The sequence below is a fragment of the Corapipo altera genome, unplaced genomic scaffold (genome assembly GCF_003945725.1).
Source record: "Corapipo altera isolate COAL_440 unplaced genomic scaffold, ASM394572v1 0, whole genome shotgun sequence".
Classification (NCBI taxonomy): Eukaryota; Metazoa; Chordata; class Aves; order Passeriformes; family Pipridae; genus Corapipo; species Corapipo altera.
In genome coordinates, this window is record NW_020884872.1 from 80,418,736 (window position 1) to 80,443,544 (window position 24,809).

The following is a 24,809-nucleotide window of genomic DNA, read 5'->3' on the forward strand; positions in this document are numbered from 1 at the left end:
AACCTCACCAGGTACCACCGATCCACTGCAGCTCTCCCATGCCCATGCTGCCCTCTTTCTGGGTGAGCAGCTCATCTGCCACATGGTATCCAAAAACCTAACTAAGGGTGGTCCAGGAACGCAACACAGTGCTCAGGCCAAGTCCAGATTGTTGGGTTGCATCTAGACCCCAGACTGGGGATTCTGATGACAAGCAGATAGCTGGCAGCATCCTTCCTGCTGGAAACTGATGTCTGCACTTGTGCACGTTTCCCTGCAGCATACCTTAAGTCCTACCCCAAGAGTCATTTAGTGACATGAGGAATCTTTTCCCCAAAAATGTACCTCACTGCTGCTTGTACACTTGCTCCTCTAAAACTTAGGGAGGAGAAAGTCTTGAACATGGTAACAAACCAGCGCAGAAGAGACATCGCAGCTGCACAGTGCACTGAATCCCAGTGAATACTGGAAAGGTCTCATCATTTTGGATGGGGCTTGATTTTTGAATGCTTCTAAATGTCAGTTTTGTTAATGTTTTTGGCTCTTCTGAGCTCTCTCCCTCTATGTGGCAAGTAAGGAGATCCCTGTCCATTACTTACTTTTGGGATCGTGGATTTTAATGTTTAAACAAACTGACTCTGGAATTTGCTTCTCTGCATGTCCATGCCTGAGGTTAATATGCAAAACATACTTAACCTGCAGACTGTGTTACAGTGATATTCTCTCTATTTTTGGCTGGAGCATCTGTGGTGAAGACACAACCCAAAAATGGAATAAGCCCCCTCTTTGTCATACCTGAACACAGATGGCCATGAGACTTTCCCACCCTCTGTTGGTTTCTTTTCTCCCATGACCTTCACAAAAACAAGATAAGCCCCAAATTTTGCTGTCAAATCTCAACAATCACCAAATTTTTGTTCTTGTTGGTAAAGAGCCAGGGCACAACAAATACTTTCAGCTGCCATGTCTTGAAGATGGAGTGATCAGATGGGTCAGTCTGACCTGTGCTCACAAGGGGAATATGAGGTGCTGGGATGGGGGTGAAGCAAAACCACTGCTCAAGTTTCTGCAAACCCCCCAGACCTTTGTTGACAACATGTGCAAGGATTTGGGGAGAGTAGTTTGGGACAGGCAGAGGAGAACTCATACAAGAGAGAGAGATGCCCTTAGTGGCATTCATGCCTTTCATGCCTGCAGCTCCCTGGGACCTGATTCAGGAATTTTCTAATAGATACTTTCAAGTGCATGTGAGAGCCTGCTGAGTAAATCTCCCTTACTCAAAGCTAGACACTTGGGTAACTTTTTCACCCCTCTCCCCATTTATTTCAATTGCATAAACAAACATACGAACAATATTTCCACCAGGCTGGAGCATTTCCTTTGCCCACACAACAGCTTCAAATGAGATCTGATCTTTATTCCTTACTGAAGACATTATAGTTATATACTTCAAGAATATCTAGATCTACAAGGTGTTCAGGTACCTCACTCACACTGACCCAACACCTGTCAAAAAAAGAAGCCCCAGACCCTGAAGAACATACTAAAAAAATCAGTGGGAGTTCTATGCTTAGCAGGAATGCAGGGCTGAACCATATTCAGATCTTCACCAAATTGTCTCATTAAGTTTCCACCCTCATTTCATTCAGGTGAAGATAATCTCACTAAAATCCTACTTTTCTTGCTTGACCAAGCTCCCAATTTGATCTTCTGCTTTGGAGACCCACTGATTTCATGCCCACATACACCCACTGGTGGTACTTGCTGTGGGGCCTTCCATTAACAATGGTGAAAAACAGGAGATGCAACCTTTAAGTCCCCACAGTATCCTTACTTTGTCTTAGCACATTGTGTGCAAAGCTTAAAGAATTGTTTTAAAAGGTCTTTCTTCTTGTAGTCTGAATATATTCACACTGGAAAAGTGAGAAAATAAACATGTTTATACATTTATTATATACAATAGTAAGGCACAAGTTTAAACAGCAAAGAATAAGAAATCTTTGGCTGACCAACAATATCAACATTTGCTGGGGGTGACACATAACGTTCTTCGTTTCCCCCCCTATGTACAAATAACCCTCCAGCTGTACAACACTGTACACAAACTTCTCTATACAACCAACGACAATAAAAAATGACAGTATTTTACAACTAGTTACCAATGTCACCTGGAATGGCTACAGCACAGTTTCCCAAAACCACAAAACAGTTCAAAGAGCTGGGAAAATCAGCACAAATGGAATTGTACCGCTCTGCTGAGAGGGTCTGATCTATGGCAATAGTACTCCACACAAGTCCTGCTAGTGCTCAGGCTGGGAGGCAACCTGCTGCTCCTCCAGACCTTCCCTCCAGGAAAACTGACATCTCTTGAGTTCAACACAATTGAGGAGAATGAACCTTTGGGTTATTTAAGCTGTTGCCTACAACAAGAGTTGCCTACACCACAGTATCTAACAGTTTCCTATACGTAACCATGAACTTGGGGCACCATCAATTGTAAACACAGCTTTGGAAACTGGAGGTATTGTGATCTCCACAAGGAGAAGGAGGAATTCTGTACTCTAGCTGACTTGGAGAAGCTGAGCAGAACCACTACCAAACATAACTGAAAGCCTTATCATGCATGCTGATCCAACAGTCTTTCTGCTGGACGCCTCCCTGTCCACCTGCACACAACTTATTGAACAGTTTCATCAAAAGAAATAATACAGCTGGCAATAAAATGCTTGGGGACTTACAAGCACATGGGTATCCTTATTTCTTGGATAAAAAAATGATGAAATTAAATATTCACCAACACCTTACTTGTATTCCCTTGCTTTGTCTTCCTCCCACCCCAGTCCTACCACAGACGCTTGAGGAAGGGCTACGAAGGTGGGTCAGCAGTGGTGTCACGTGCAGGCCTGGCTTTGATGCAAACAATTACAACGTTTAAATTAACTTTAGGGAAAAAAATAAAATTATCTTACAAGGCATATATTAAGCTGCATAACATCTTCCAAGGGTTTTACACATTTGGTTTCATAATGCAAAGCTTCTAATACTTAAAACACACAGTTCGCTTGCCCACACAACCTACCTACCACTACTGCATTTAACAAGTGCAAAAATCAGAAAGAAGGTGACAACAACATGTGTCTAATTCTATGTACACACAAAAATAAGTGCATAGCTTTAACATAGCAGTTTTTTTCTTTAAAAAAGGAAGGTATCAGCCAGGCAGTATTGACCACAAGGCTCTCGCCCGTGCAGGCTTTGAGTTCGCAAGGTCTTCAGTTTTCAGCAAAAGCAGAGTTTAAAATGCCTGGTGTTCTCACAGTCAAGGGCTATGATTTGATACCTACAGGAAGGGGTGATCTTGAGCCAGCCCTGAGCACACGATTACTTCTAGCACCCATCACTCTTCCACTCTAGGCAGCTTCACATTAAATCCCATCACCCTTCTTCCCAAAGCCAAGTTCTTCTTAAAGTCATTACGGTGCACCACAAAGTTCAGGAACTGCAAAGCCAATACAAAAATACCTCACAGAGCAAAATTTCCTTATCAGCATGTGCAATGCACAAAGCGAATGGTATGCCATGATTAACACAGCTGGTGAGTTAACTGCCTTACAGTCAGTCACCACCTCTTACTAACAGACAAAGCTGAAAATGAGAAACGTTCCATCCTAGGTAAAATAAGGTGAAAAGAAACCTCAGCTCAGCACAGAAAATACATGATGGTCACATACTACTTTGCAGTTAAAGCCTTCCTGGCCTAATTCCACACCTCTTAATGCCCAGTCCCACATCAGCTTGAACAGCAGGTTTGTATGGTCAAGAAAAGTAGGATTTGGCTGTAGGCATTGAAAATAAGGAAAAATCTTGTTCTTACCATAAGCACACTGATTCTTCTAATACTATGAACCAGCGCACATTAAGAGGCATCTTCTGATTTCATGCACTTAACACCTCTGAAAACACAACCATGCAGCCCCCCTCTGAAGGAACTCTGTAGTGCACAGCCCTTTAGGGAGCTGTTGGAATCCTCCCGTAACTTTCCCTCTTGAAACCTTCCTATGGTTACAACATGGATTGCTTCAGCATGCTCCCCCTCCCCCCCCCTACATTTATCCTCCATGAGAATTCCAGCCAACAACTGCTCCTACCAAAAAAAGAAGTCTCAGTAAGCTCTGAGATTGCAAGACACGAATATTTGCACTATAAATCCAGCTACAAGAGCAACACTTATCCAGCCAGGAAAGAGGCACCTGACTTGCCTGCCCAGGAAAACCATACCACGCCACTTCAAATAAATACTTACAAGAACCTGCCGTGTACACCTACAGACCAATTATTCACAAAAACTAGGCAGTGAAGTTTTTGAGACTTTGAAAGTTTTTGAGAAATGCACTGATGCTGAGGAAGATGCAAGTTTTTCCTGCTTTACTCAGAAACTCCCTCTGGCCTCAAAGGAGACAGGATTTCACTCCCTGTCCTGGCTGCAGAGAGGTAGGAAAACAGAGCGGCAGTGTGCAACCAGTCTTTAACTTCACTACTTTCTCTTTATGCCAGAAAACCCAGTTTCTTTTTGCCTCAATGATCCCCTTCTCACACGATCTTCCATTTCCAATGCCTCTCTCTGTTTAAAAAATCCCAGACATTCATTTCATCGCTCCTCTTCAGCGCTCTTGACTTCTCGCCTGGTCCAAAGTCTACACATAACAGACTCAAGCTTCATTTGGGGCAAAAACTTTATCTTCCTTCAAACTGTAAGGGTTAGTTTTCAAGGCTGGCACACTGAGGACCATCTTGGACCTGGCTGTACACACACAAAACCCCAGAGATGCTGTCCTCTGCTCAGATGAGGACTTCCATCATGTCCTGATCTGGAAACTCAGGCTTGTGGAGCAAGCTGCTCACTCTGCCTTTGCTGTCAGGCAGCTTCGTGTGGCTGGAGCTCTCTGAAATGGAAAGAAGGGAAAGTTGGTCTTCAGCTTAAATTCAACAGCAAGTTGTTCAAAGCAAGTATCAACCCATTTTTGGGGAAGCAAAGGTGGGGCATGTCCTAACTGTACGTCCTACATCCTGAAACCCAATTTGTTCAGGACACTGAGAATATGTAATGCTTAATTCCCTGCACAATGAGAGCAGGTGTGTCAGTGTACACAGACCTCAAGGGCAGGCACAAAGATGGTATTTAAGAGATACAGACCAAAGTACCTCTTTAATTAAAATCATAGAATGGTCTGGGTTGGAAGGAACCTTAAAGATCATCTAGTTCAGTGACAGTCAGCCCTCTAATGATACATGGCATGTTTTTAGATTGAAAGCTTGCTTTTCAGAGGAGATGAATGTGTAGGAAATGGATATTTTCAAAATAACATGCACAAAAGAGATATCTCCTTCATTGGGGAAGCAAACCAGCAGTTTCCACCTTACAAAAATAATTAAAATTTTATTTTTTTATTCTCCCTAAAACAAGATCTCCACTTTCTCCATACTATTCCCTCCAGCTTCCCTTTAAAAATTAGGGAGAAAATGGTACTTTCACTAACCATGGTTCAGTTGAAAAAAAACAGAAGAGTCTGAGTATGTGAGCAGGTGTGGAGTGTTTTCAAGGCATGAAACTCGGCAATTTTATATCTGGCAGCATGAATAATTGCATTTGCTGCAAACTCTGCCTGCCACAGGTGAGTGGAGCTTTACAGAAGCTGTTGAGCATGAAGCTCTGCAAAGCCAGACTGGGCAGCCTTGGAAAGTTCCCTCTACATAATTTTAGTTTCCCTGGAGAAACCTCCACCCCGCCTAACAAACTGTAATAGCATCACACACATATACACGTCATCAATACTGGGGTGTCTCTGGGGATCTGCTGACAGCCTGGGGGGTGCTGACATTTTGCACTGACATGGGGATCTGGCAGAGCTCACCCAGCTTCTCGCAGGCCACTCGTGTCCCCGGGGCCCGTGGAGCTGGGCTGTGTGACGGGGTGGTACCCAGCCGTCCCCGACCGGGGAAGGAGGCAGTGCCGGGCCAGAAGAGCTCGGCAGCTTTGTCCGTCTGGGTGCTGCTGTCTTTGCTGGCCGTCTTCGCATGGGAGGCTGCCGGCACTGGGACAGGTATGCACGACAAGGAGGGCAGAGGAGGAGGCAGTGAGGGGCCTGGTGGGTGGTCATGGTGCTCCTTCCCCAAGAGCAGCCCTGAAAACACATAGAGGTCAGTCACATGCTGGCTCAAATGCAAGTGCTGTCCCTTTGCTCCACCCCTTAGCTACAAGGTGCTGGTCTGGGTATGTCTCCAGACCCTTAGCTTGGATTAGCTTTTACCCTTGATGCTATCTGTTGCTCTTTTTCTGACATACATATAGTACTTCCCTACAAATAGCTTTTTGAAAGCAGGTTCCCCTTCCTGTGTTCCCTTCTGCACACTCATCCCAGTGGTACTTACTCCTGCCACATCCTTGCACACCTCCACACACCGATCCTATGCAGCCCCAAACCACAGGCAGTCCTGCACTCATTTTCCCATTTAGCTGCCACATCATGCAGTCCTACACACATGGATGCTCACCCTCTTGATTAACTTTAATCAGGCTTTTTTTAATAGCCCAAACTTGTTATTTACTCCCAAAAAGTTGTAAACATTATGTTTTTGTATCTGGGAGGACTTCTTTCAACTCTGGCTTTCTATTACCAATGCAGAACTATTTAATATGATTAAAAGTATAATTAAGATACAATGCAAGGTTTAAAACTGACTAATTTTTTTTACTTAAGCACAAGGACACACGTTCAACCACGGAAAGTAATCTGGAAATGAGCTGTCAGGGCAATGTGTGCCAAGGCACTTTTGCTAAGCTCAAGCAGAAGGATCAGGATGAAGTGATGGATGAGCCAAAACTTAAACAAAAGCTGAACTCACCTATGCTTCCCTTCCAGAGCTTCTCTTCCTTCCTCTCCTCAGCTATCTGGTTGCTGGTGAGCGAGGTCTGGCGTGAATGCACCCCCGTAGCAGCAGCGATGGAGGGGACAGACCGAGCTGGTCGCAGGCTGGCACTGTCAGCTTTCCCTGGATCTTTTCGTGACCGTTGCTGAAGGACCTTGATCATGGCATCCTTCTCAATAATTTTGGCATGGAGATTCTTTATTCTGGCAAAATATGAACACTCTGCTTATGGGAATGGAAAAGGCATTCATATGAGCAAGGCTCCACACCCTGGGGCAGCGGGGAGGTCCCAAGGTACATGCCCTGCTGCTCTATCCCATCTGCTTTTGAGCTACTTGGACAAGGCAGCTATCAGCAGTTCCTCCAAGGATAACCATGCACTTCGAAACAGACAGCATTTCTAGCTATTAAGGCAAAACTTTTCTGCAAGGTTAACTGAACCCGTCTATGCTGTCGCTTTATCAATGCTCCAGCAGGAGTAATGAGGGCAGTATCCTAACTGGGCTGCAGGTTGCTACCTCCACCACAATTGTTGTCAGCTGGAGTAAAGGCCTGCTGAAGCGAGGGGAAAGGTTCCCTTTGATCTATCTAACAGCTGGCCTGGGCTCTTGCTTCTCCATCACTGCTGCAGAAACAATCAGCACATGGTGTGCAGGGCCAAGCAAAGCTCACTACTTCTCATACAGACCCTGAAGACTCAAGTCACTCAAAAACGGGATTATCTGAGATTTTTCTCCAGGAATGATTAGCACCAAATCATACTGAAAGACTACAAAACTATATTTAAAAAAACTCCCGTACACTACGATAGTCAGATGACTATGGCTTGACTGTGCTGTACAATACATAGTACAATGCATCTGCACAGCTTTTGTGCAGCAGTGAAAGCTAAAATGCCACATTTGGAACACCTATATATACAAAGGAGACAGATAGTAACTTCATGTTGGCATTTGTTTTCATAATCGGATGTCTAATTTGCAATGAAAACACAAGATGCTAATCTATCTTTAATTAAGTCAATGGCAAAACTCTACTACTTCCCTGGAAGCAGGATTATCTTACATCTGTGAGTGGAAAACAAAAACCAAACCCAGTAAAAACAACCACTATTTAATAAAAAAATACACCTTTTTTATTAAAGTGTCTGCAGACTTGCATTTTTGTGGGGAAGCCAACACTGAAGAAACAACTTGAATGTGGAAAACTGAGTGTATCTAGAAAGAGCAATAAGCAGGCAAGGAGCGAAGAGCAAGGCAAAGGAATGCCCTCATGTTGCTGATTACAAACGAGTGGGATTCCGACTTCAGCTTTTATGGCCAGATGTTCCTGCTTCCAGAGGGAGATTTTCACAAAGATTAAACAAGCACTCAGCTGCCTTATATGCCAACCTACTTTTAATCGTAGAACAGCCTCTGTTTGGTAAGAATGTCAGTTTTGTCACAGGAAGTTAGGAAGGAAGTTATCTAACGACAACAACCCTTTAATCCCTGCTTTAACGCTGAAGAGCAAAACTAAGTCAACGTAAAGCTAAGCCCATCCTTTCCAGGCATGCAGGAAGAAATATAAGGGCATCCTGGTTTATCTGAACCCAGCCCAAACACCACAGCAAGCAGGTATGGCACAAGGTCCCCTTACGTGTACTCCATGTCCTGGCAGCGCCGGTTGGCTTGCACGATCTCCTCCTCTTCCTGCCAGCCCCGCACCTCCAATGCCATCTCGCCGTAGCTGCCATTGCGTGAGTGGCTTGGGGCCGAGGCATCCCTGGCAAAGAGGGTCACCACAGTGAGTCAGGCTCCTGAGACTGTGAGGGTGGCTTTTGCAAGTGAGATTGGCACTTGCAAAGAAAACCCCAAACCCACGTTCAAAGAGCAAGCTAGCGATGGTTGCCTGTCAAGTGGAGGGCTATCTGGCATTGGGTCATCCTGCTGCAGGCTACTCTTGGCTTGGGTTTGATCATTAATGCCATTAACTTAACTGGGTTGAAGGAAGAGAGAGCATGCTGAAATCATGGGTGACCCATGCAGGGCTAACAACCATCCTAAGGGACATGGTCAGACATCAGAGAGACTCACTCACTGGGTCCCAAGTCAGCAAGACTACGTTGCAAACTAGGAACAAAGCTCTACACTTTGCCAGTTGAAAAAAACATGGGAATTGCTGCCTAAACTGAAGTGCAAAAGGAAAGGACCATCCTGAGTCATGCATTTAAAACTTATTTCGAAGGAAAAACTCTTTTTAGGATAATTTCTGAGGATTTGGTTTCTAAGAAACTGGGGGCAGAAGTTAATTATTCCATCCTTCTGATCACTGTAAAGTCTCACTGCCTTTTGCGCTTTTGGGCATCGTGCTTTGGCACAGACAAACTGGAGACAGATAGTCCAGACAAATGCAATGTGAATGGGAAAGGGTTTACACTAGGACATGTCAGGCACGGCTGAACGAAGTAAGTTAGTTCAGACCAGGGAAGATACAAGAAGGAATATCTGTTTTCCAATATTTACAGGGCTGTTTGAACATCAACAGTGATCTGTTTGTCATCGTGTACACCTGGGAAGGACAAGAATCAATGGAGGTAATTTGCAGTATAGAAGTTTAGCTTAGCTATCAGGAAAACCATTTTAGTTTGAAGATTAATGAAGCAGTGAAAGAGAGGATTTAGGCCACAAAATTTCCCTCATAACAGGTTAAACAACTGCATTGCAGGCCATGGAACGGATGCAGCCATATACCAACAGTCCCTTCTCACTCCATTGATGTGTTGGGAGGAGCTGCCTTACCTGTCCTGTGTAATTTGGCACCCTGAGACTTTGCCATTGAGGCTATTGCTTGAATCAGGTGCTTAGACCTGATAAACTTTTGGACCTAGTCAGAAGAATAAATCCCGTCTTAACCAAATATTGTATCTCACTGGCATGATACCACAGAGAGGTGCATTAACCCTGGTGGTGCAACTCAGCGGGGAAAGGCAAGCAACATCCAGCCTTAAGAAAATATCCACTTTGTATTGTTTCCCCATGCTTTCCACGGTGAAGAGAGCTGCCTGCTTACAGCAAGGTCATCTTACCTCTCCGTTGCAGCTGTGGCTGCAGCATTCATGGCAAAGTGCCGGATCGTACTCTCCTCCAGGTACTTCTGCTCCCATTTGGTCATGTCAGCTTCCAGGGCCAGGATCCTCTCCTCCTTCTCCCGCACCAGCTCCATCAGGGCTGGGGCATTGTGCTCCGGGAGGCTGCTTGCCTGGTAGCTGCCCTGCCTCTGTCATTGGAAAGAGCAACAGACATTCATCCCCTGCCAAGCGTGGGAGTTGCTGATCTGTTTTTCCCCAATTCCATGGAGCATGTGAAGACATCCCCATGTCTTTTGACAGGGGCAGGTGGAAACCCCAGGCTAAACCCCTTAGCCTGCAGGAGAACAGGAAAGTTGACCATATGTGCAAACCCAGCACATGGCTCCCCAGACCATGCTGACAGGCTGCTCTCTGGATCTGCAGGGATTTACGGAATACCCCACACCAAGGAAAAAACAGGAAAAGAAGTTGGTTGGAAAAAGAAGCAATGAAGCTTTGAAAGATATTTTTCTTACTGCAACTTCATCCCATGGCTGAGCAGTGCTCACTATGGACAGTCAGTTTCTACCTATATATAAAACCTGAAAGAAAGTGACATGTAACCCATTTACAACAGCAGCTGGGAAAATAACCCAGACATGCATTTACACCAGCCTCTTCTGGCACATTAGTTCTCATGTGCCCTCAAGAGATGCTTTCTGCAGTGTAGCAGCTAAGTTTCTGATCGGAGGCACTGTGGGGTGGCTCCTATGGGATGCTGACAAGTAGCAGTGGCTGAGTAACTCTTTGCATCTACACTGAAAGGAAAGTGCTTACCCAGGCAGGATTTATCCCACCCAGTTACAGCACTTAATTAAGTCACCTAAGCAGCATGGGTAGGTGCCCTGAGATCCTCTCACTGCAGAGAGAGAGTTGAGGCAGATGGAGATTAGGTCCTCAGCTCAGCAGAGGGATGAACACATGCCAAGGAGAAAGGTGTGAAGCTCTGGGAGAACTCAGCAGAAATAAATGAATTTTTAAATAAAAAAAACCAAGAGATTTGTCACACTGCATGGTGCACAGTATTGTGCTAAACCGGAAATGGTGCCTCAGGACCGCTGGTTTCTCATTCATGCTACATCATGAATGTGCACTTGTGGAGCTGTACCATCACACTGCAGTGAGGGCTGCAGCAACCATTTCCATTTTCCAACCTACATTTCCTTCTTCTAGACACTTATCTCCTGCTTACAAGAAACTAGAGATACTAGGGAAAGGCTGCAGCCTTTGCCTCTGGTGCAGTAACAATGTGTTTGGAAGCTGCTTTCCGGAAATGCAATATGGAGTGGCCCTTGGGAGCAATGGCTGTGACTCTGCTCCTGCAAAAATATTGTCAAATCTCTAGCAGAAAGGTAATATTTTAGAAGCACGGTCCTGGTCTACAAATGGCAACCTGGGACATCATGGATGCCTGTCGTCTTCTGAGTCAAAAGCCCTGCCAGCCCTGCATGCTCAGCCTCAAAGGGATTGTTTTTTGGGTCCAACTGTTTCATCAGTGATAATGAAGATTTCCATTTGGACTCAGCTACCAGCAAGCCAGGGATAGAATAGATTCTGCCTCAGTGTCTCCTTGTATCTCTTCTACTGACTCTATTAAAAGTGGGAAAAAAATCCCCTTTTTTTCTCTGCAATGAGAACATGTCTCAGTGGCTATAATTTTAATAGCTCAGAGAAGATAGCTCTGAAGCAAAAAGCTGGGGCATTTTGATGCCACATGATTCATTGTAGCATTGTGGCTCATAAATGAAAAGTATAAATAACAATAGTAAAAAAAACCCCAAAGTCTCCTCTCAAAGCTGACAGGTAACAAAAGAAGTTAGAGTATCTCTCCTCTTAAAACTTACTAGACAGAATGGGTACAGGCATTTGAGAGCTGTGTCAACCCAAAATCCAAATGCTAGTTACAGTGCCAAAAAAATTTAAAAATTAAGGAATCTGTAAGTTACAGAGGAATTTTCTGCCAAAATGAACAATGTAGCCTGAACTCCCAAGACAAGGACTTCAGCAACAGTCCATCCCAAGTTACTTTATATATCAACTTGTCCCTATATTCCAGCCTTTCTTAGTTCTACTTTTACCTTCACTTGAATTTTAATTTTATGTTTCTCAAGTGTTCTTTCATCTACACCAGCATTAGCATGTCATACCCCAAGTAATTCCTTTGTTAAACTGGAGGAAAGCTGGCTAAGGGGGAACTGAGAAGAGCTACCGGAACAAGACTTGAACAGCAAGCCCATGGTGGACAGGGCAAGAAAGACTTAACATACTTAGATGGCAGAATGGAAGAGTCAAGATGAATGACAAGGGTCTCCAGGGACCAGCAGTGAGAGCGGAAGGGTTCTGGGGAGATCTGCCCTGCCCTGGGGCTGCTGGCAAGAAGGGGATGCTCTCAGGTCTGGCCATCTGATGACTCTGCAAACCACTGACACTCACTGTAGAGTTATTTCCCAACCCCATCCTGTCGGCAGGATCAGCCCCTCTGCTTTCTGGCAGCACAAGCTCTGTGTAACAGCTGCTTTGGTTTCCACTAATGCCTTATAAATAAGTAAAGGTTATAGCAGCAGATGCCTGCGATGACAGATATGAGTGAGCCCTTCAGAATTGCAAGAGCATCATGCTTTGCTTATGTTGCTGGTTCTTCCCCAAGCTGTAGTTTGATACATTTAGCACATCTGCTCGCTCTCCTCCTGAGCCAGTGCCCATGTATTTGGCACTCAGTGTGGGTTGCAGCCTGACAATTCTTCCTGCAACCTCCTTACGCTTTTTTTATTTTCCTTTTCACAGGTGACTGGAATTTGGGACTTAGGGGTGGAGGAGTTATAACAAAGGAATGATTGTGCATAAAATACAAGCATAACACTACCCATCTAAGGACACAGGGCTGCCAAAAACCAAGGGCGCACACAGAGAAATGCAAATCTACACTTATAGCCCATTCTGGACTGGACTGATAAATAAATTTATTGTCTGAAGATTACACTATTTGCCTCCAGATCTGTCATGGACTGAGGTTTCTGTGAACCACATACATCAAGCTTTGCACAGAACAAGTATGGCCCAAGGTCCTGCTCCTACCAAATCCCACATCATCCCACCTTACTTTTTCAATGAAAGACCAGCCAAAATCTGTGGGCTAAATCTCACACCCACGTGTACTGTACCTTTCCTCTCCTTCTTCTGTGGGGAGCTGATTTTGCACAATATGTCATTGCTGGAGAGAAACCTGGAAGGATGTTTTCTCCATGCAAGGGTAGAGCCCTGCCTGCCCTTGGGCAGGGGAACCAGGACCTCTCAGCCCTGCAGCAGGCAGGGCTCGGCCGTGTCCAGCAGCCCCACAGCAGAGCTGCCCCATCCTCTGCTGAAGATCAGGAGTAAGAATCATAGACTGGTTGGGCTTGGAAGGGACCTTCAAATATATTCTAAATCCAGTCCCTTCATCATGGGCAGGCAAAACTTCGTGAGATCAAGTGTCTCAAAGCCCCATGCAACATGACCTCGAACACTTGATCCACAACCCCATCCAAAGGAATGGTTTGGGAGGAAAGCCCAACAGCCTGAACCCAAAAGCAAGGTAGCAGCTAGCAGGCCTGCAAGTGACCGTCCCTCTTTAAAACCAACATTGAAGGCCCTGTGCTGCACAGACCATCCCATTCTCACCTGCTGCATCCTCAGTGAGTCCAGCTCCCGCTCCAGGCGTGTGCGCAGCCGCCGCTCCATCTGCTCCCTCTTCTCGCAGGCTGCCTGCAGCTGTGTCAGCGCCTGCTGCAGCTTTTCCACCTTCTCCACATAGGCCTGTTTCCTGCGCAGCTGTGGAGTACAGGGGGTCAGCAGTGCTGGAGGGCCCTGCACCCCCACCCTGGGCTGCTGGGACCCCTGTGCACTTGCAGGCATGCACTGGGCTCAAGCCATTTGCTTCTGAGAGTTTCCCTAGGGGAAGCATGGTGCCTCTGACGAATGGGGAATATGCACAGCAGGCATTGCTGGGGTAGTGCTACCCCTTTAGGAGGGAATGCTGCCCAGACCTTCCAACCACTGGGAATCTGTTAACCACGAACCACCCTGGCCATTTCTAAGCAAGAGATATCACAATGGTGGATACTCTTTGTGCAAACACAGAGGCTGGACCCAGTTAAGAGAAATCCTGGTGGGTTTAACTGACTGGTGACATTTGGCACATTGCCTGCACCTGAACAGAGAGGGGGTTTTTTTCAGTTCTGCATATTTGTTCAACACATGTGGAACAAACAGAGTGCCAGCAGTCAGAAGTGCTCCATCTGCTCTACCCTGCTCACAGTCTTGTCCATACTGATCTGTAGATGTCCTGACAGATGAAGCTGGGCCCTTGTTACATATATAATGCAATTACTGAAGGAGTAAACATGATACAAGGATTTTCCAATACAGGGTTTTACAGCCAGAGATTGCTCAAGAAGCATACCCCAAAAGAGGTATGAATTCCTCTTCTGCCACCCTAAATCCATCCATGTCACAGGTGAAGTGAAATACAAGCTTGTTCGCAGCAAAAGCAAAGCTTGGCCTAAACAAACCTCACCAGGCAGAGCCAACAACTGGCAGTGTGACCACTCTAGCTCTGTTGCAATCCAGGCTAATGCTTACAGCTCCCTAGGCGTTCCATGAAAATTAATGAGATTATAATCCCCCCTAGTCTCTGGCAGCAGCTCGAAGACTGCATTCCTCAGGAGCTCACAACTTGGCAAGACAAACACAGCAGTGGCTTCTTGCTGAATGTGCAATTTTGGCAGTAGGAAGGTGTTTGTGTCGCCTCCCAGCCGCACCAGCAGGGATTGGAGGGGGGTAGGGAGCTCCTCAGTGTCCCTCATCTGCTCTCCCATGTCCTGCCAGAAGCTGCACGGTCCATCTGTATCACAGCAGCCACAACTTGGCTTTGGAGCAGCCCTCTGAGACCCAGGGTTCACACAGTCGCACATGAGTGCACCTGTACCCATGTGGGTGAAGTGATGTTCATGTGTCCTCTGCTTTCGAAAACAATTTTGTAGGAGATAGGCAACAAGACAGTTCTCACATTCATAAATTTACAGGGAGATTTTTGAGCCAATTCTTGACTTTTCTATCCTGCGTGTAGATTTATAAGCAAAACAATCACCCATGCATTAAAAAAATTAAGTATAAAATGTTGCTATTTTAATTAATGGGTTGTCAGTGAAGTGTGTATCCATAAGGAAGGAGGGACTACAATCAGAGATATGTGATACTAAGCTCTAACACCTCACAGACACACAGACTCTAATAAAAAAAAGCTGGATGGCACCTGGAGAGGTACCAGTCCATCTTCCTGCTGCAAGGTAGGATCAACTGTACCTAAAACCTGGCACGTCTATACAATCAGTTTACAAAATCCCCCAGGGGTAGGAACTCCACAACCTATCTCGACAGAAAACTTTTACCCTAATGCCTAATCTGGATTTCTCTTATGCAATTTAAGCAAATTACTTCTTGTTCTGTTTCCAAACTGTGATCTGCTAGAGTGAGAAGCATTTAATTAAACAATTCTCTTATTCACAAGATCAGCAAACTTGCCTGAACAGTGCCCTTGTCCCAGGGATTAGAAAAATCAAGATGAAGAAGAGCTAAGGCTAAAAAGGGATGATCCAAGCAAATAAATCCGAGTAAAGATGAGTAGGTCTTGGAAAAACATCTACACTAGAAATGTGACTCCAGTTTGAGCAGCAGAATTCTATAGTACGAGATTTGAGTGAAAGACTCTTACAGAGATGGAGAAGCCACTATCACCTAAGTATGCTGTTTCAGTGTTCATTACTCTAACTCTTTATTTCAAGCCTGATTTGCTCAGCTGCAGCCCCCAAACACTGCATCTCATTATTTCTTTTTATGTAGTTATATAGCAAAGTTTAATCTGTCTGACAGCAATCCCTTCTTCATCCATCCCTGGATGGATAAAGGGAGAGCAGTGGATATTGTCTACCTCGACTTCAGCAAGGCCTTTGACACTGTCTCTCACAAATCCTCACAGGTAAACTCAGGAAGTGTGGAATGGATGAGTGGACAGTGATGTGGATTGAGAACTGGTTGAAAGGCAGAACCCAGAGGGTCATAATTAGTGGCACAAAGTCTGTTTGGAAACCTGTCAGTAGTGGTGTCCTCCAGGGTTCAATACTGGGCCCAGTATTGTTTAACTTATTCATCAGTGACTTGGATGAAGGGGCTGATGCCTCCTCAGCAAGTTCACTGACAACACAAAGCTGGGAGGAGTGGCCAATACCCCAGAGGTCTCCACAGCCCTTCAGAAGGACTTCAACAGGTTGGAGAGATGGTCAGAGAAGAATGGTTCAAAATATGACAAAGGCAAATACAGGGTCCTGCACCTGGGGAAGAATAACCCCATGCACCAGCACAGTCTGGGGACTGACTTGCTGGAAAGCAGCTCTGTGGAGAAGCACCTGGGGGTCCTGGTGGACAACTAGTTGTCCATGAGACAGCTGTGTGTCCTTGTGGCAAGGCAGTCAATGGAATCTGGGGATGCATTAAGAAGAGCATTGCCTGCAGGTAGAGGGAGGTGATCCTGCCTCTCTACTCAGCTCTGGTGAGGCACATCTGGAGCACTATGTCCAGTTCTGGGCTCCTCAGTACAAGAGAGACATGGAGCTCTTGGAGCAGGTCCAATGAAAGGCTACAAAGATGATTAAGGGACTGGAGTATCTCTCCTACAAGAAATAGCTGAGGGAGCTGGAGCTGTTCAGCCTCAAGAGACGACTGAGAGTGGACCTCATCAATGTCTATAAGTATCTGAAGAGAGGGGGTCACAAGGATGGAGCCAGGCTCTTCTTGGTGCCAAGCCATAGGAGAAGAGGCAATAGGCAGAAACTGATGCACAGGAAGTTCCAGCTGAATACGAGAAGAACGTCTTTACTGTGAGGGTCACTGTGCATTGGAGCAGATTGCCCAGAGAGGTTGTGGAGTCTCCTCACGTGGAGGTACTTAAGAACCTTCTGGAGGAAATCCTGTGCCATGTGTTCTACGATGACCCTGCTTGTGCAGGGAGGTTGGACCAGGTGACCTTCTGTGGCCCCTTTTAACCTTATCCATTCTGTGATTCATGCTCATGTGCATGGACTGGAGCTCAACCACCTCTTCACTTTAATTGTTCACAGCAAAGAACAGTTTCTGGGCCCCACATAAATGCTACAGTTGTTTTCTGAACCCTCTCCAATTATCCAGTCTTCTATCTAAAGCATGGACCAGAAAACACAATTCCACCAGCAGTCTCCTAAATGACATGTGGTGTTAATGCCACCTACATATTTTTTAATTAAATCCTTCTACTAGGAGGCACTCAGGATAATGCTGATGTACACAGTACACTGTCTTATCTTAATTCAACTTAGTAGCTACTGCTTATTTCTCAAGGCTTGATCTGAAAAGCTGTTAAACTTAATTACACTCTGGTGATAGAAGAAATCTGTGTGGATTTACCAAGCAGTGCATGAGCTAGAGCTCTATTAACAATAAGTCATTGGATTTGAGTGATTTTGTGTTTCCTTTAATATATTCCCAATTATAGTAAAAATCCGTGGTTTAACTTGAAGGTTTAACACTACAGCTATATCTGCTGCATGTGTCAAATTATGACCCAGAAACACTGGAGACTGTTGAAAAGTTGCTCTGCTTTAGCTATGAAACAGGACAAAAACAAGGGAAAGTGAGCACAGGCACTTGGGCACATGCCAGCAGCCTCAGATTAACTGCACTTTACCCGAGGTGCCTGATACTGCCTTGAACAATTAAAACACGGCATCTGGTCTAAAATTCATTTGGACTCTCCTTAGAATGAAAAAAGCAATTAAAAACTATCAGGTCAACATGAGTTTGTCCAGGCTGAGGGCTCTGTCAGACAAACTCTGGCAAATACTGTTGCATCACTTTCATATATGTCACCTCTAAGATCTATTATGGCCCGGGCAGGAGGTTACCCCCTCTGTAACATCTACAGCGTCCCAGGCAGGAAGTTACCACCTCCATAACATCTGCCACGCCCTGGCAGGAGATTAGGAGCTCTCTAGAGGGGAAGCTTTAATCTCTCTTCGGCTCCGCCAATCCACAATCCAGGATCCAGCAGAGGTACATTTATGTTGGATGACTAGACAAAAACCTGGCTACTGCCAAGCTCTTAGAGACAGAGCCCTAAGGCTGCAAACATATTTACTACAACCCAGCAGGCACAAGGTAGATTCTTGCACCACCTGCATGGGAATCGGCATTTATGCTTCTGCCTTCACTAGTGTGTACTCAGCAAGTCAATGTTACCTGCCAACACGACACTGACAGTCTATGGAGCAGACAGGAGCTAAATGTATTTCTTCCCATCCTCTGCATGATGTCATGGCTGTAGGAGCATGTGTTGCCACCTAAAACATTCCCTTATTCAGCCACTTTGTAATGAAATGCAAATAGAAAACCTCGAGTTGCCTTTAAGCCAAACAGTGTCAAGTGAATCATGTACAGATTAAAGGTATGCTGCCTCCTGCAGCTGCCCCAAAGGGACTGCCCCAAATACACCAGGGCAGTGAGCAGGCTTTAATCTAACTAACAAAGGAGCAGTTAAACTTAACGTGATCCTCTTCTTGCTGCTGAGGGTATCCACTGGAGGAAAAGGAGTTTTTAAAGTGTTTCTAAATAGGAAGTCAGAATGGTCTAATGATCATGTACAAAAAGACAATGCCTTCAGCACTTACATATAGTACCATAAATCTTCCAGACTCAAATGAACCATTAGTTAGCCTAACAGGAGGTCTGTCTGCTGGATACCCTGATAGGAAACATTCAAATATCACTGAGGTCAATTCACCCTTTATCTTTCCAAGGCAAACAACAGCACCTAAGTTACTTGCACAAGTTTGAGAAAAGCTTTCCCTTCTCCTCACAAGACCCCTTGTATCCATGCACTCAGCAGGGTCCTGTGGATTCCCCTTCTGGCCAACCCTGGGGAGGGTGCCGGTGGAAAATGAGGCTCTAAAGCAGAACAGACCTGCCCAAGATTGTGCCAACAGTTTGTGCCAAAGCCTGAACCCCTATCAAATCTGCAAGGGTAGAGGTTCACCAATGGCCTTTCCCTCACCAGTGACCTGCCCACTCAGATGGTAAAGATTATGTTTCTTTTACTTCCCATAAAACAGTCTCCCTCTTTGTTGGTCCCATTGACAGACATTTTAGAGCCGAAAAGGCCTGTTTTGACAGTCTTGCCTTGTCTGCTAGAATGCATAGACTTTGAACTAGGTACTAATTCCATACCTCTTGATTGAAGGTCCTTAAGGAATACAATAAATTGAGATATGGTATGATAGGTTCTCTTCAGCTCTCAAACAAAACCTCTAGCTCTCTGTACCTCTAAATCCTGGTCAGTCTGCCTTCAGCCAGACCTTTTAAGGTGTAAAGTTACCAAGCCCTACACTGCTGTGTTGCTGTGCACATCTCAAAAGCCTCCTGGTATTCTTTGGAGAGAAATGGGATGCACCAACATCACATGTCTGTATCACAGTCCCAGGTCAGTTTTTTAATTAGCTTTTTCTGTTAAGTTGTACCATTACCTCAGCCATCAATTAACTAAATGAGTTTGGTCTTGCTCCTGGTTACACGCTGAAGGCTCTGCTATGGAAACGCCTATGGTTGTGGTCTCCTTTGCTTGCTTGTTTGTCTCAGTATTGTATAACTACACATTTTCTCTATAAGAGCGCCAATTCAAGGGAAACAGGAAGACCTACCACACTGTGGCTAGAAGAGAATCAGGACTTGGATGGAGAAAGACCTAACTGCAAGCCACATCTATCCTCAGAGCACAGAAATGTTGTCCATGCCTCACCTCCTCTTCCAGTTTGATGACCTTGGCTTGAGCATTGTTTAGGGCCTGGTCAAGGATTTCAATGTGCCTCCGCTGGTCCTCATTGGCAGAACGCACAGCTGCCAGTTCCATCTCCAACTTTTCCTTCTCCTTCAAGTACTCTTTGTCTGAAAGAAAGACAAGAACAAGAGTCACTCCATAAGGACAGCTCACAGGCCCAAGATCACATACCAGAGGTAAGCTGCCACCTTCCTAGAAAAGCAAAAATTATGTGAAGCAGCAGCGAGTAGGGTCATTACAACACAGAGCTGAGGCACAGCAGGCAAGGAGCTTCTACTGCAAGGGCTCAGCCCCTCAGTGCCCAGCCCTACATGACAACCAGCAGCAGAGACGAGTGGCAGCTTGGGCTGCATCTGCACTAGCAGAGCTTGTGGACGTGAGAACTGCCTCACAGCTTTCCATTCTGCTGAACTGCTAGCACATTGCCCAGCAAAATTTTGGCTTGCACCAACTACTCCTTTCCCATACAACACCCAAGCCCTGCCTGAGAATAGCCTATGTCAAGGGTTGCTTGTAGCTGTCAGCTTGGATGCTGCTGCCCTTCTGCAATGGGCAAGAAACCTCAGACCCATGGATGTGGGTTGTACTGTGCCTGGTCCTTTTTATTTGCAAAGACAGAGATCATGACATACAGAAAATGTGGAAAAGCCAAATAATAAACACCAATCTGTGCTGGACAGCCTGAAAATGTAAAGAGGGGAAAGCAACAAGGAAGAGTAAGATAGATGGCATCTGTACAGGCTTTCTTTAGGCATGCAGAGAAATGGAGGCTGTGGGAGACATTTCAGCTCCACAGGGGCCTGGGGTAACTTTCCAGACCAGCATGACCTAAGGATCCAGTGATCAGCACTCCTCTCCTACTAAACACCTTAACACATCACAAGCAAGACTCGTGCCGAAAAATCATCCCTTTTTTGGGTAAGATTTAAAACTACGTTAAAAAAAACCAACTGGCTAAATTCAGTCAGCTTTGCTCACGTCATTTTCTTCAGCAACAAACTGCAGGCCCACCATTGACTTCACTGGCAAGCTGCCTGGGGAAATGCTTGGCTCCATCTGCTTCTGCCCTGAAAGTGCTGAGAAGCCATTTTAGGGAACACGAGTGTCACAGGCCAATCACTGGATCCCCCATGTCAGAACGCAAACAGTTAATGACTGGAGCAAGCAGGGGATCAAGGTTTCATTCAGGGAAATATGAGATTTCAAAATCTGGTCTTCATTCTTAATGACAACAAAAATAGAGCACTTGGAAAGCCTCCAGGAAGGAAAATTTCCTCGAAAAATTAATTTGGCATCAATTAAACATTGTTTTGATTTTTGACTTTTAAAACACAGCATTACAGAATTTATTATTTTTTAACTGAAATGAAAAGTTTCTCCAAAAACACTGAAATGCGGAAAATCTGCCCTAAACATCTAGCCCATCCCACCCAAATGTGACCACTAAAGCTGGAAGCCCCAAGCAGGGTCAGAAAATGTCACATGGCCAAAACCAGTCAATTTCACAGCCATCTACCCATTTATCCTTAAAGGAGGAATTCAGCACCTCATAACAAGAAACCCTGGCGGCAACACCGGCATGCTGGTCACTGCAGAGCCCACAAGCAAAGCCCAGTGAGTGCTGCTCAGACCATATCACTGACTGCCACCATGGGCTGCCTTGGTAAGACGTGGCCTTAATCTTCCCTTCTTGGCAAGGAATTTTATACTGGACATGCAGACCTCTTCCTTCAATGCAAATACATTTACTTCAACCGGATTGACCAGAAGAAACATTATTATCTATCGTGCAAAAGTGTACATGTGGGCAAATTAACCAGGAGCTAATGTGAGGGTGAGGAAGCTGGAAGATGAATGCTATTTCAGCCCTATGGCACTTCACCATCGCGTGCTGGGACCACATGTGCTCTGCTCCAGATCTGAAACCCATATTTCATATTACAAATGGGGATAACACATAGCAAAACAGGACTTGGGATCTTCACTTTCAACTTCCTTTCAGGGAACTTGAAGCACTCAGCCTGCCCTGCTGCATTATGCTTTCTATCCCCCCAAAGGAGGAAAATAATGCTGTACACAAAATAACCACCACTAGAAAGTTGGCAAGAAAAATTTCCTGAACAGCTCCCAACACTTCTCCAGGTCACCTTCAGCCTTCAAAATGCTAGGGGTACATTTTGTAAATGCGTTACTTGCATTAATTTTTAGTGAAGAAGGCTGAACATACCTTAGGTTCTCTTCAAGTGCATACAAGGTATCCTTAAAGTCTAAAAATAGTGGTTTACTGCACTACCCTTGCATACACCATTTTAACTAAAGGACTCCAGTTAATAACTGTTTCTATATTCTGGTAGGTCACTGCCACATCCCATTACAGAACAGTTCCCAAATGGCTTCTCTGCTGCAGTTCACAGTTGTGATCTCACAGTTTTCCACCCACTGCCTCTGTCTGTTGTACCTCCACACACTGTGGACATCTATGTTCTGGCTGTGTAGAAGAAAGGAGATTAAGCAAGAAGTCTGCTTCAGTGCTTCTCGAGTAGGCTTTCTGAGTTGTCAAGCTCGGTAGGTACACCAGAAGTAGATAAGTCTTGACCCTGCTTTGTAGCAGAAACATTAGATAAAAAGATACACTTAATCTGTGTCATCTCTTCCCTATACTCAGATGTGAACTCCAGCTTGTTACACATTATATCTGAATATCAACTTATTGACCAATTCAATGACCACCTCAATACATCCCAAGCTGCCTTTCTCCTTGCTGTGATGTTGCAGAGTGGTAACATGGACATACTTTAAAGACAGTCCTTGTTCATACAAAATGACCACTATTGGCAGCAGAAAATATATCAAGTTATGGCAGCCAGTGAGTAATTGGGCTGCAGGAGATTTGCTGAAAACAAGACTGGCTCCCATATCACATCCCTTGTGACACTTTCAATAATTTCTCTTATGCAGGTTTGCATTTTCCAATGGTGGCTCTTCACTTAAGAGCTGCTAATTCCACAGATGCTTTCTGGTGACCGTGCCATTCCTCAGTGAAACCTGAGGGACTTATTTAGCCTCTTGTCAGCCTTGCAACTCCTCACTAGCGCCAGGTCACGAGGTCCAGACACTGACGTTTCCCTCCAGAGGAGCACCAAAGCCACTGTCTGCCAATCTGTCCACCTGTCTCTCTGCCCAAGCCTCACTCAGCTCTCTGGAGCTGTGGTTTGAAGCTGACTACGCCAGGACAAGGGAGGCCTGGAGCAGCAACACAGATTATTTCCTGATTATTTCCTGTCTTAATACCAAATGGCACTTAGTCTGTCCAAAACCCCACTTTAAAAAACATCTGTTGTGGGCATTTTCTTTGGCTGGATACATTCAATGGGAATATTTATTTGCCTAGGATATTTGAGACAGAGATAGATACGCAAGTTTATAGCACATGAACTGAACATTCCTATGGAGCAAGAGGCTCTATCAACACACTGCCAAAACTGTCCATGCACCCCCACTAATGGGTGAAGAGCCATGTGGATGGGCATAGACCTCAATCTGTCTCAGACACCCGAAAAAACAGACCCTCCAAGGATCCCTGCTCTCAGAGTCCAGAAATCCCACAAAACCACACAAAATCCTCAGATTTCACCAGAAGATATTTTCCCATGATATGCTATATCATAAGCTTTCTCTCTGCCCTATACCCTTGAAGCCATCTTCAATCTTCCTGTCCCTCCCTTCCCACAGAATCTCTCAGGCTCCTCCTTCCAGTCTCTTCTCTTGCCTGTATTGGCATATATGCCTTCATCAGTTGTTGCTTCATGTCTTTCCTTAAACTAATCTTTTTCTCTGACAAAGCATCACATAATTATCAGGAAACTAATATGGTGTGAGTTTTCTCCTACCCGGATACAACAGTAGCATTTCTCTTAGGCACAAATGCCTAGCACTGAATACTTCCAGGCACGTGGCCTGGCTTCTCCTATTACTATTATAAAGAATAAGATTTTTTTGTCACCTCCAGTCTCCATCTCAGAGCTCACGACTGCTCTGCACTGTTGCATTGCTAATGGAGAGTTCTGTGAGGAACTGAGAAATGATCCTTGCACATCCTGCTTTGCCAGACTTGTTTTTCAGGGATTTTTTCCTATTACTGGAGTTTTACCATATGAAACTTTGTTTTCAGCATTACCAACCTCAAGAATTTTATCTTTCCTTCTTCAATTCATCATGAGAGTGGCTTAAAAATGATAACTTTTAGGAATCTGTCAATGTTGGAGTTTTCTTGTATAACTTTGGTTATACATAGGGACTAGAAATATGCTTTTGCTTCCTAATGAAAATTAAGATTTGCATTTACATACCTGTCTTAATAAGGTGTGCCCTTAGGAAAAAAAAAAAAAACCACAAAAAAATCAGTTTCATGACAAATTTTTTTCTCTTCTTCTAAAAATGGTTATTTTAATCTCAGTAGACAATTGTACACATGGCAGATAAAACTCAGTTTTCCAACTCTCAGTTTTCTGCCTGTGTATCCCATTAAAAGATATGAGGAGAGTACAAACTGTGCTTGTGAAAACTCCCATCTTGACAGTGAGGTGCAACCCAAACTCAGTCATGGTCTGCCCCTGGGGAAGACTCACAATCATCAGCATATAAATGTAGTCAGCAACAGAGGACTTCAAGCAAAACCTTTTAGGGCCTCTCAGAAGGGTGTTTTAGGCAGACACCCTGGTATCAAGGTCATTTCTGTGAGTGTCCCAGCAGCCCACAGAACACAACTGAAGAGAACCTGCTTTACACATGCCCATTTTTCTATTCTCGGAAGCACTCTGCATTGCATTGCTAACATTTAGCTCTCTGGTCTAGCCAGGAGACACTCCAAGCATCCAGACTGTCTTATGTGATAGGATC

At 44.9% G+C, this 24,809-nt stretch overlaps 1 protein-coding gene across 1 annotated transcript in view; it reads right to left on the minus strand.

Annotated features, from left to right (window-relative positions):
• Positions 1-2,747: 2,747 nt before the first annotated feature.
• AMOTL1 (angiomotin like 1) overlaps positions 2,748-24,809 on the minus strand; it is a 43,511-nt gene continuing 21,449 nt past the window's right edge. Inside the window, exons 6-12 of the mRNA XM_027642925.1 lie at positions 19,872-20,017; positions 13,673-13,822; positions 9,974-10,164; positions 8,545-8,670; positions 6,883-7,109; positions 5,892-6,161; positions 2,748-4,922 (exon numbers count right to left, since the gene is read on the minus strand). Coding sequence (XP_027498726.1) covers positions 4,819-4,922; positions 5,892-6,161; positions 6,883-7,109; positions 8,545-8,670; positions 9,974-10,164; positions 13,673-13,822; positions 19,872-20,017 — 1,214 coding nt within the window. The 3' untranslated portion in view covers positions 2,748-4,818. The remainder of the gene's footprint in view (positions 4,923-5,891; positions 6,162-6,882; positions 7,110-8,544; positions 8,671-9,973; positions 10,165-13,672; positions 13,823-19,871; positions 20,018-24,809) is intronic.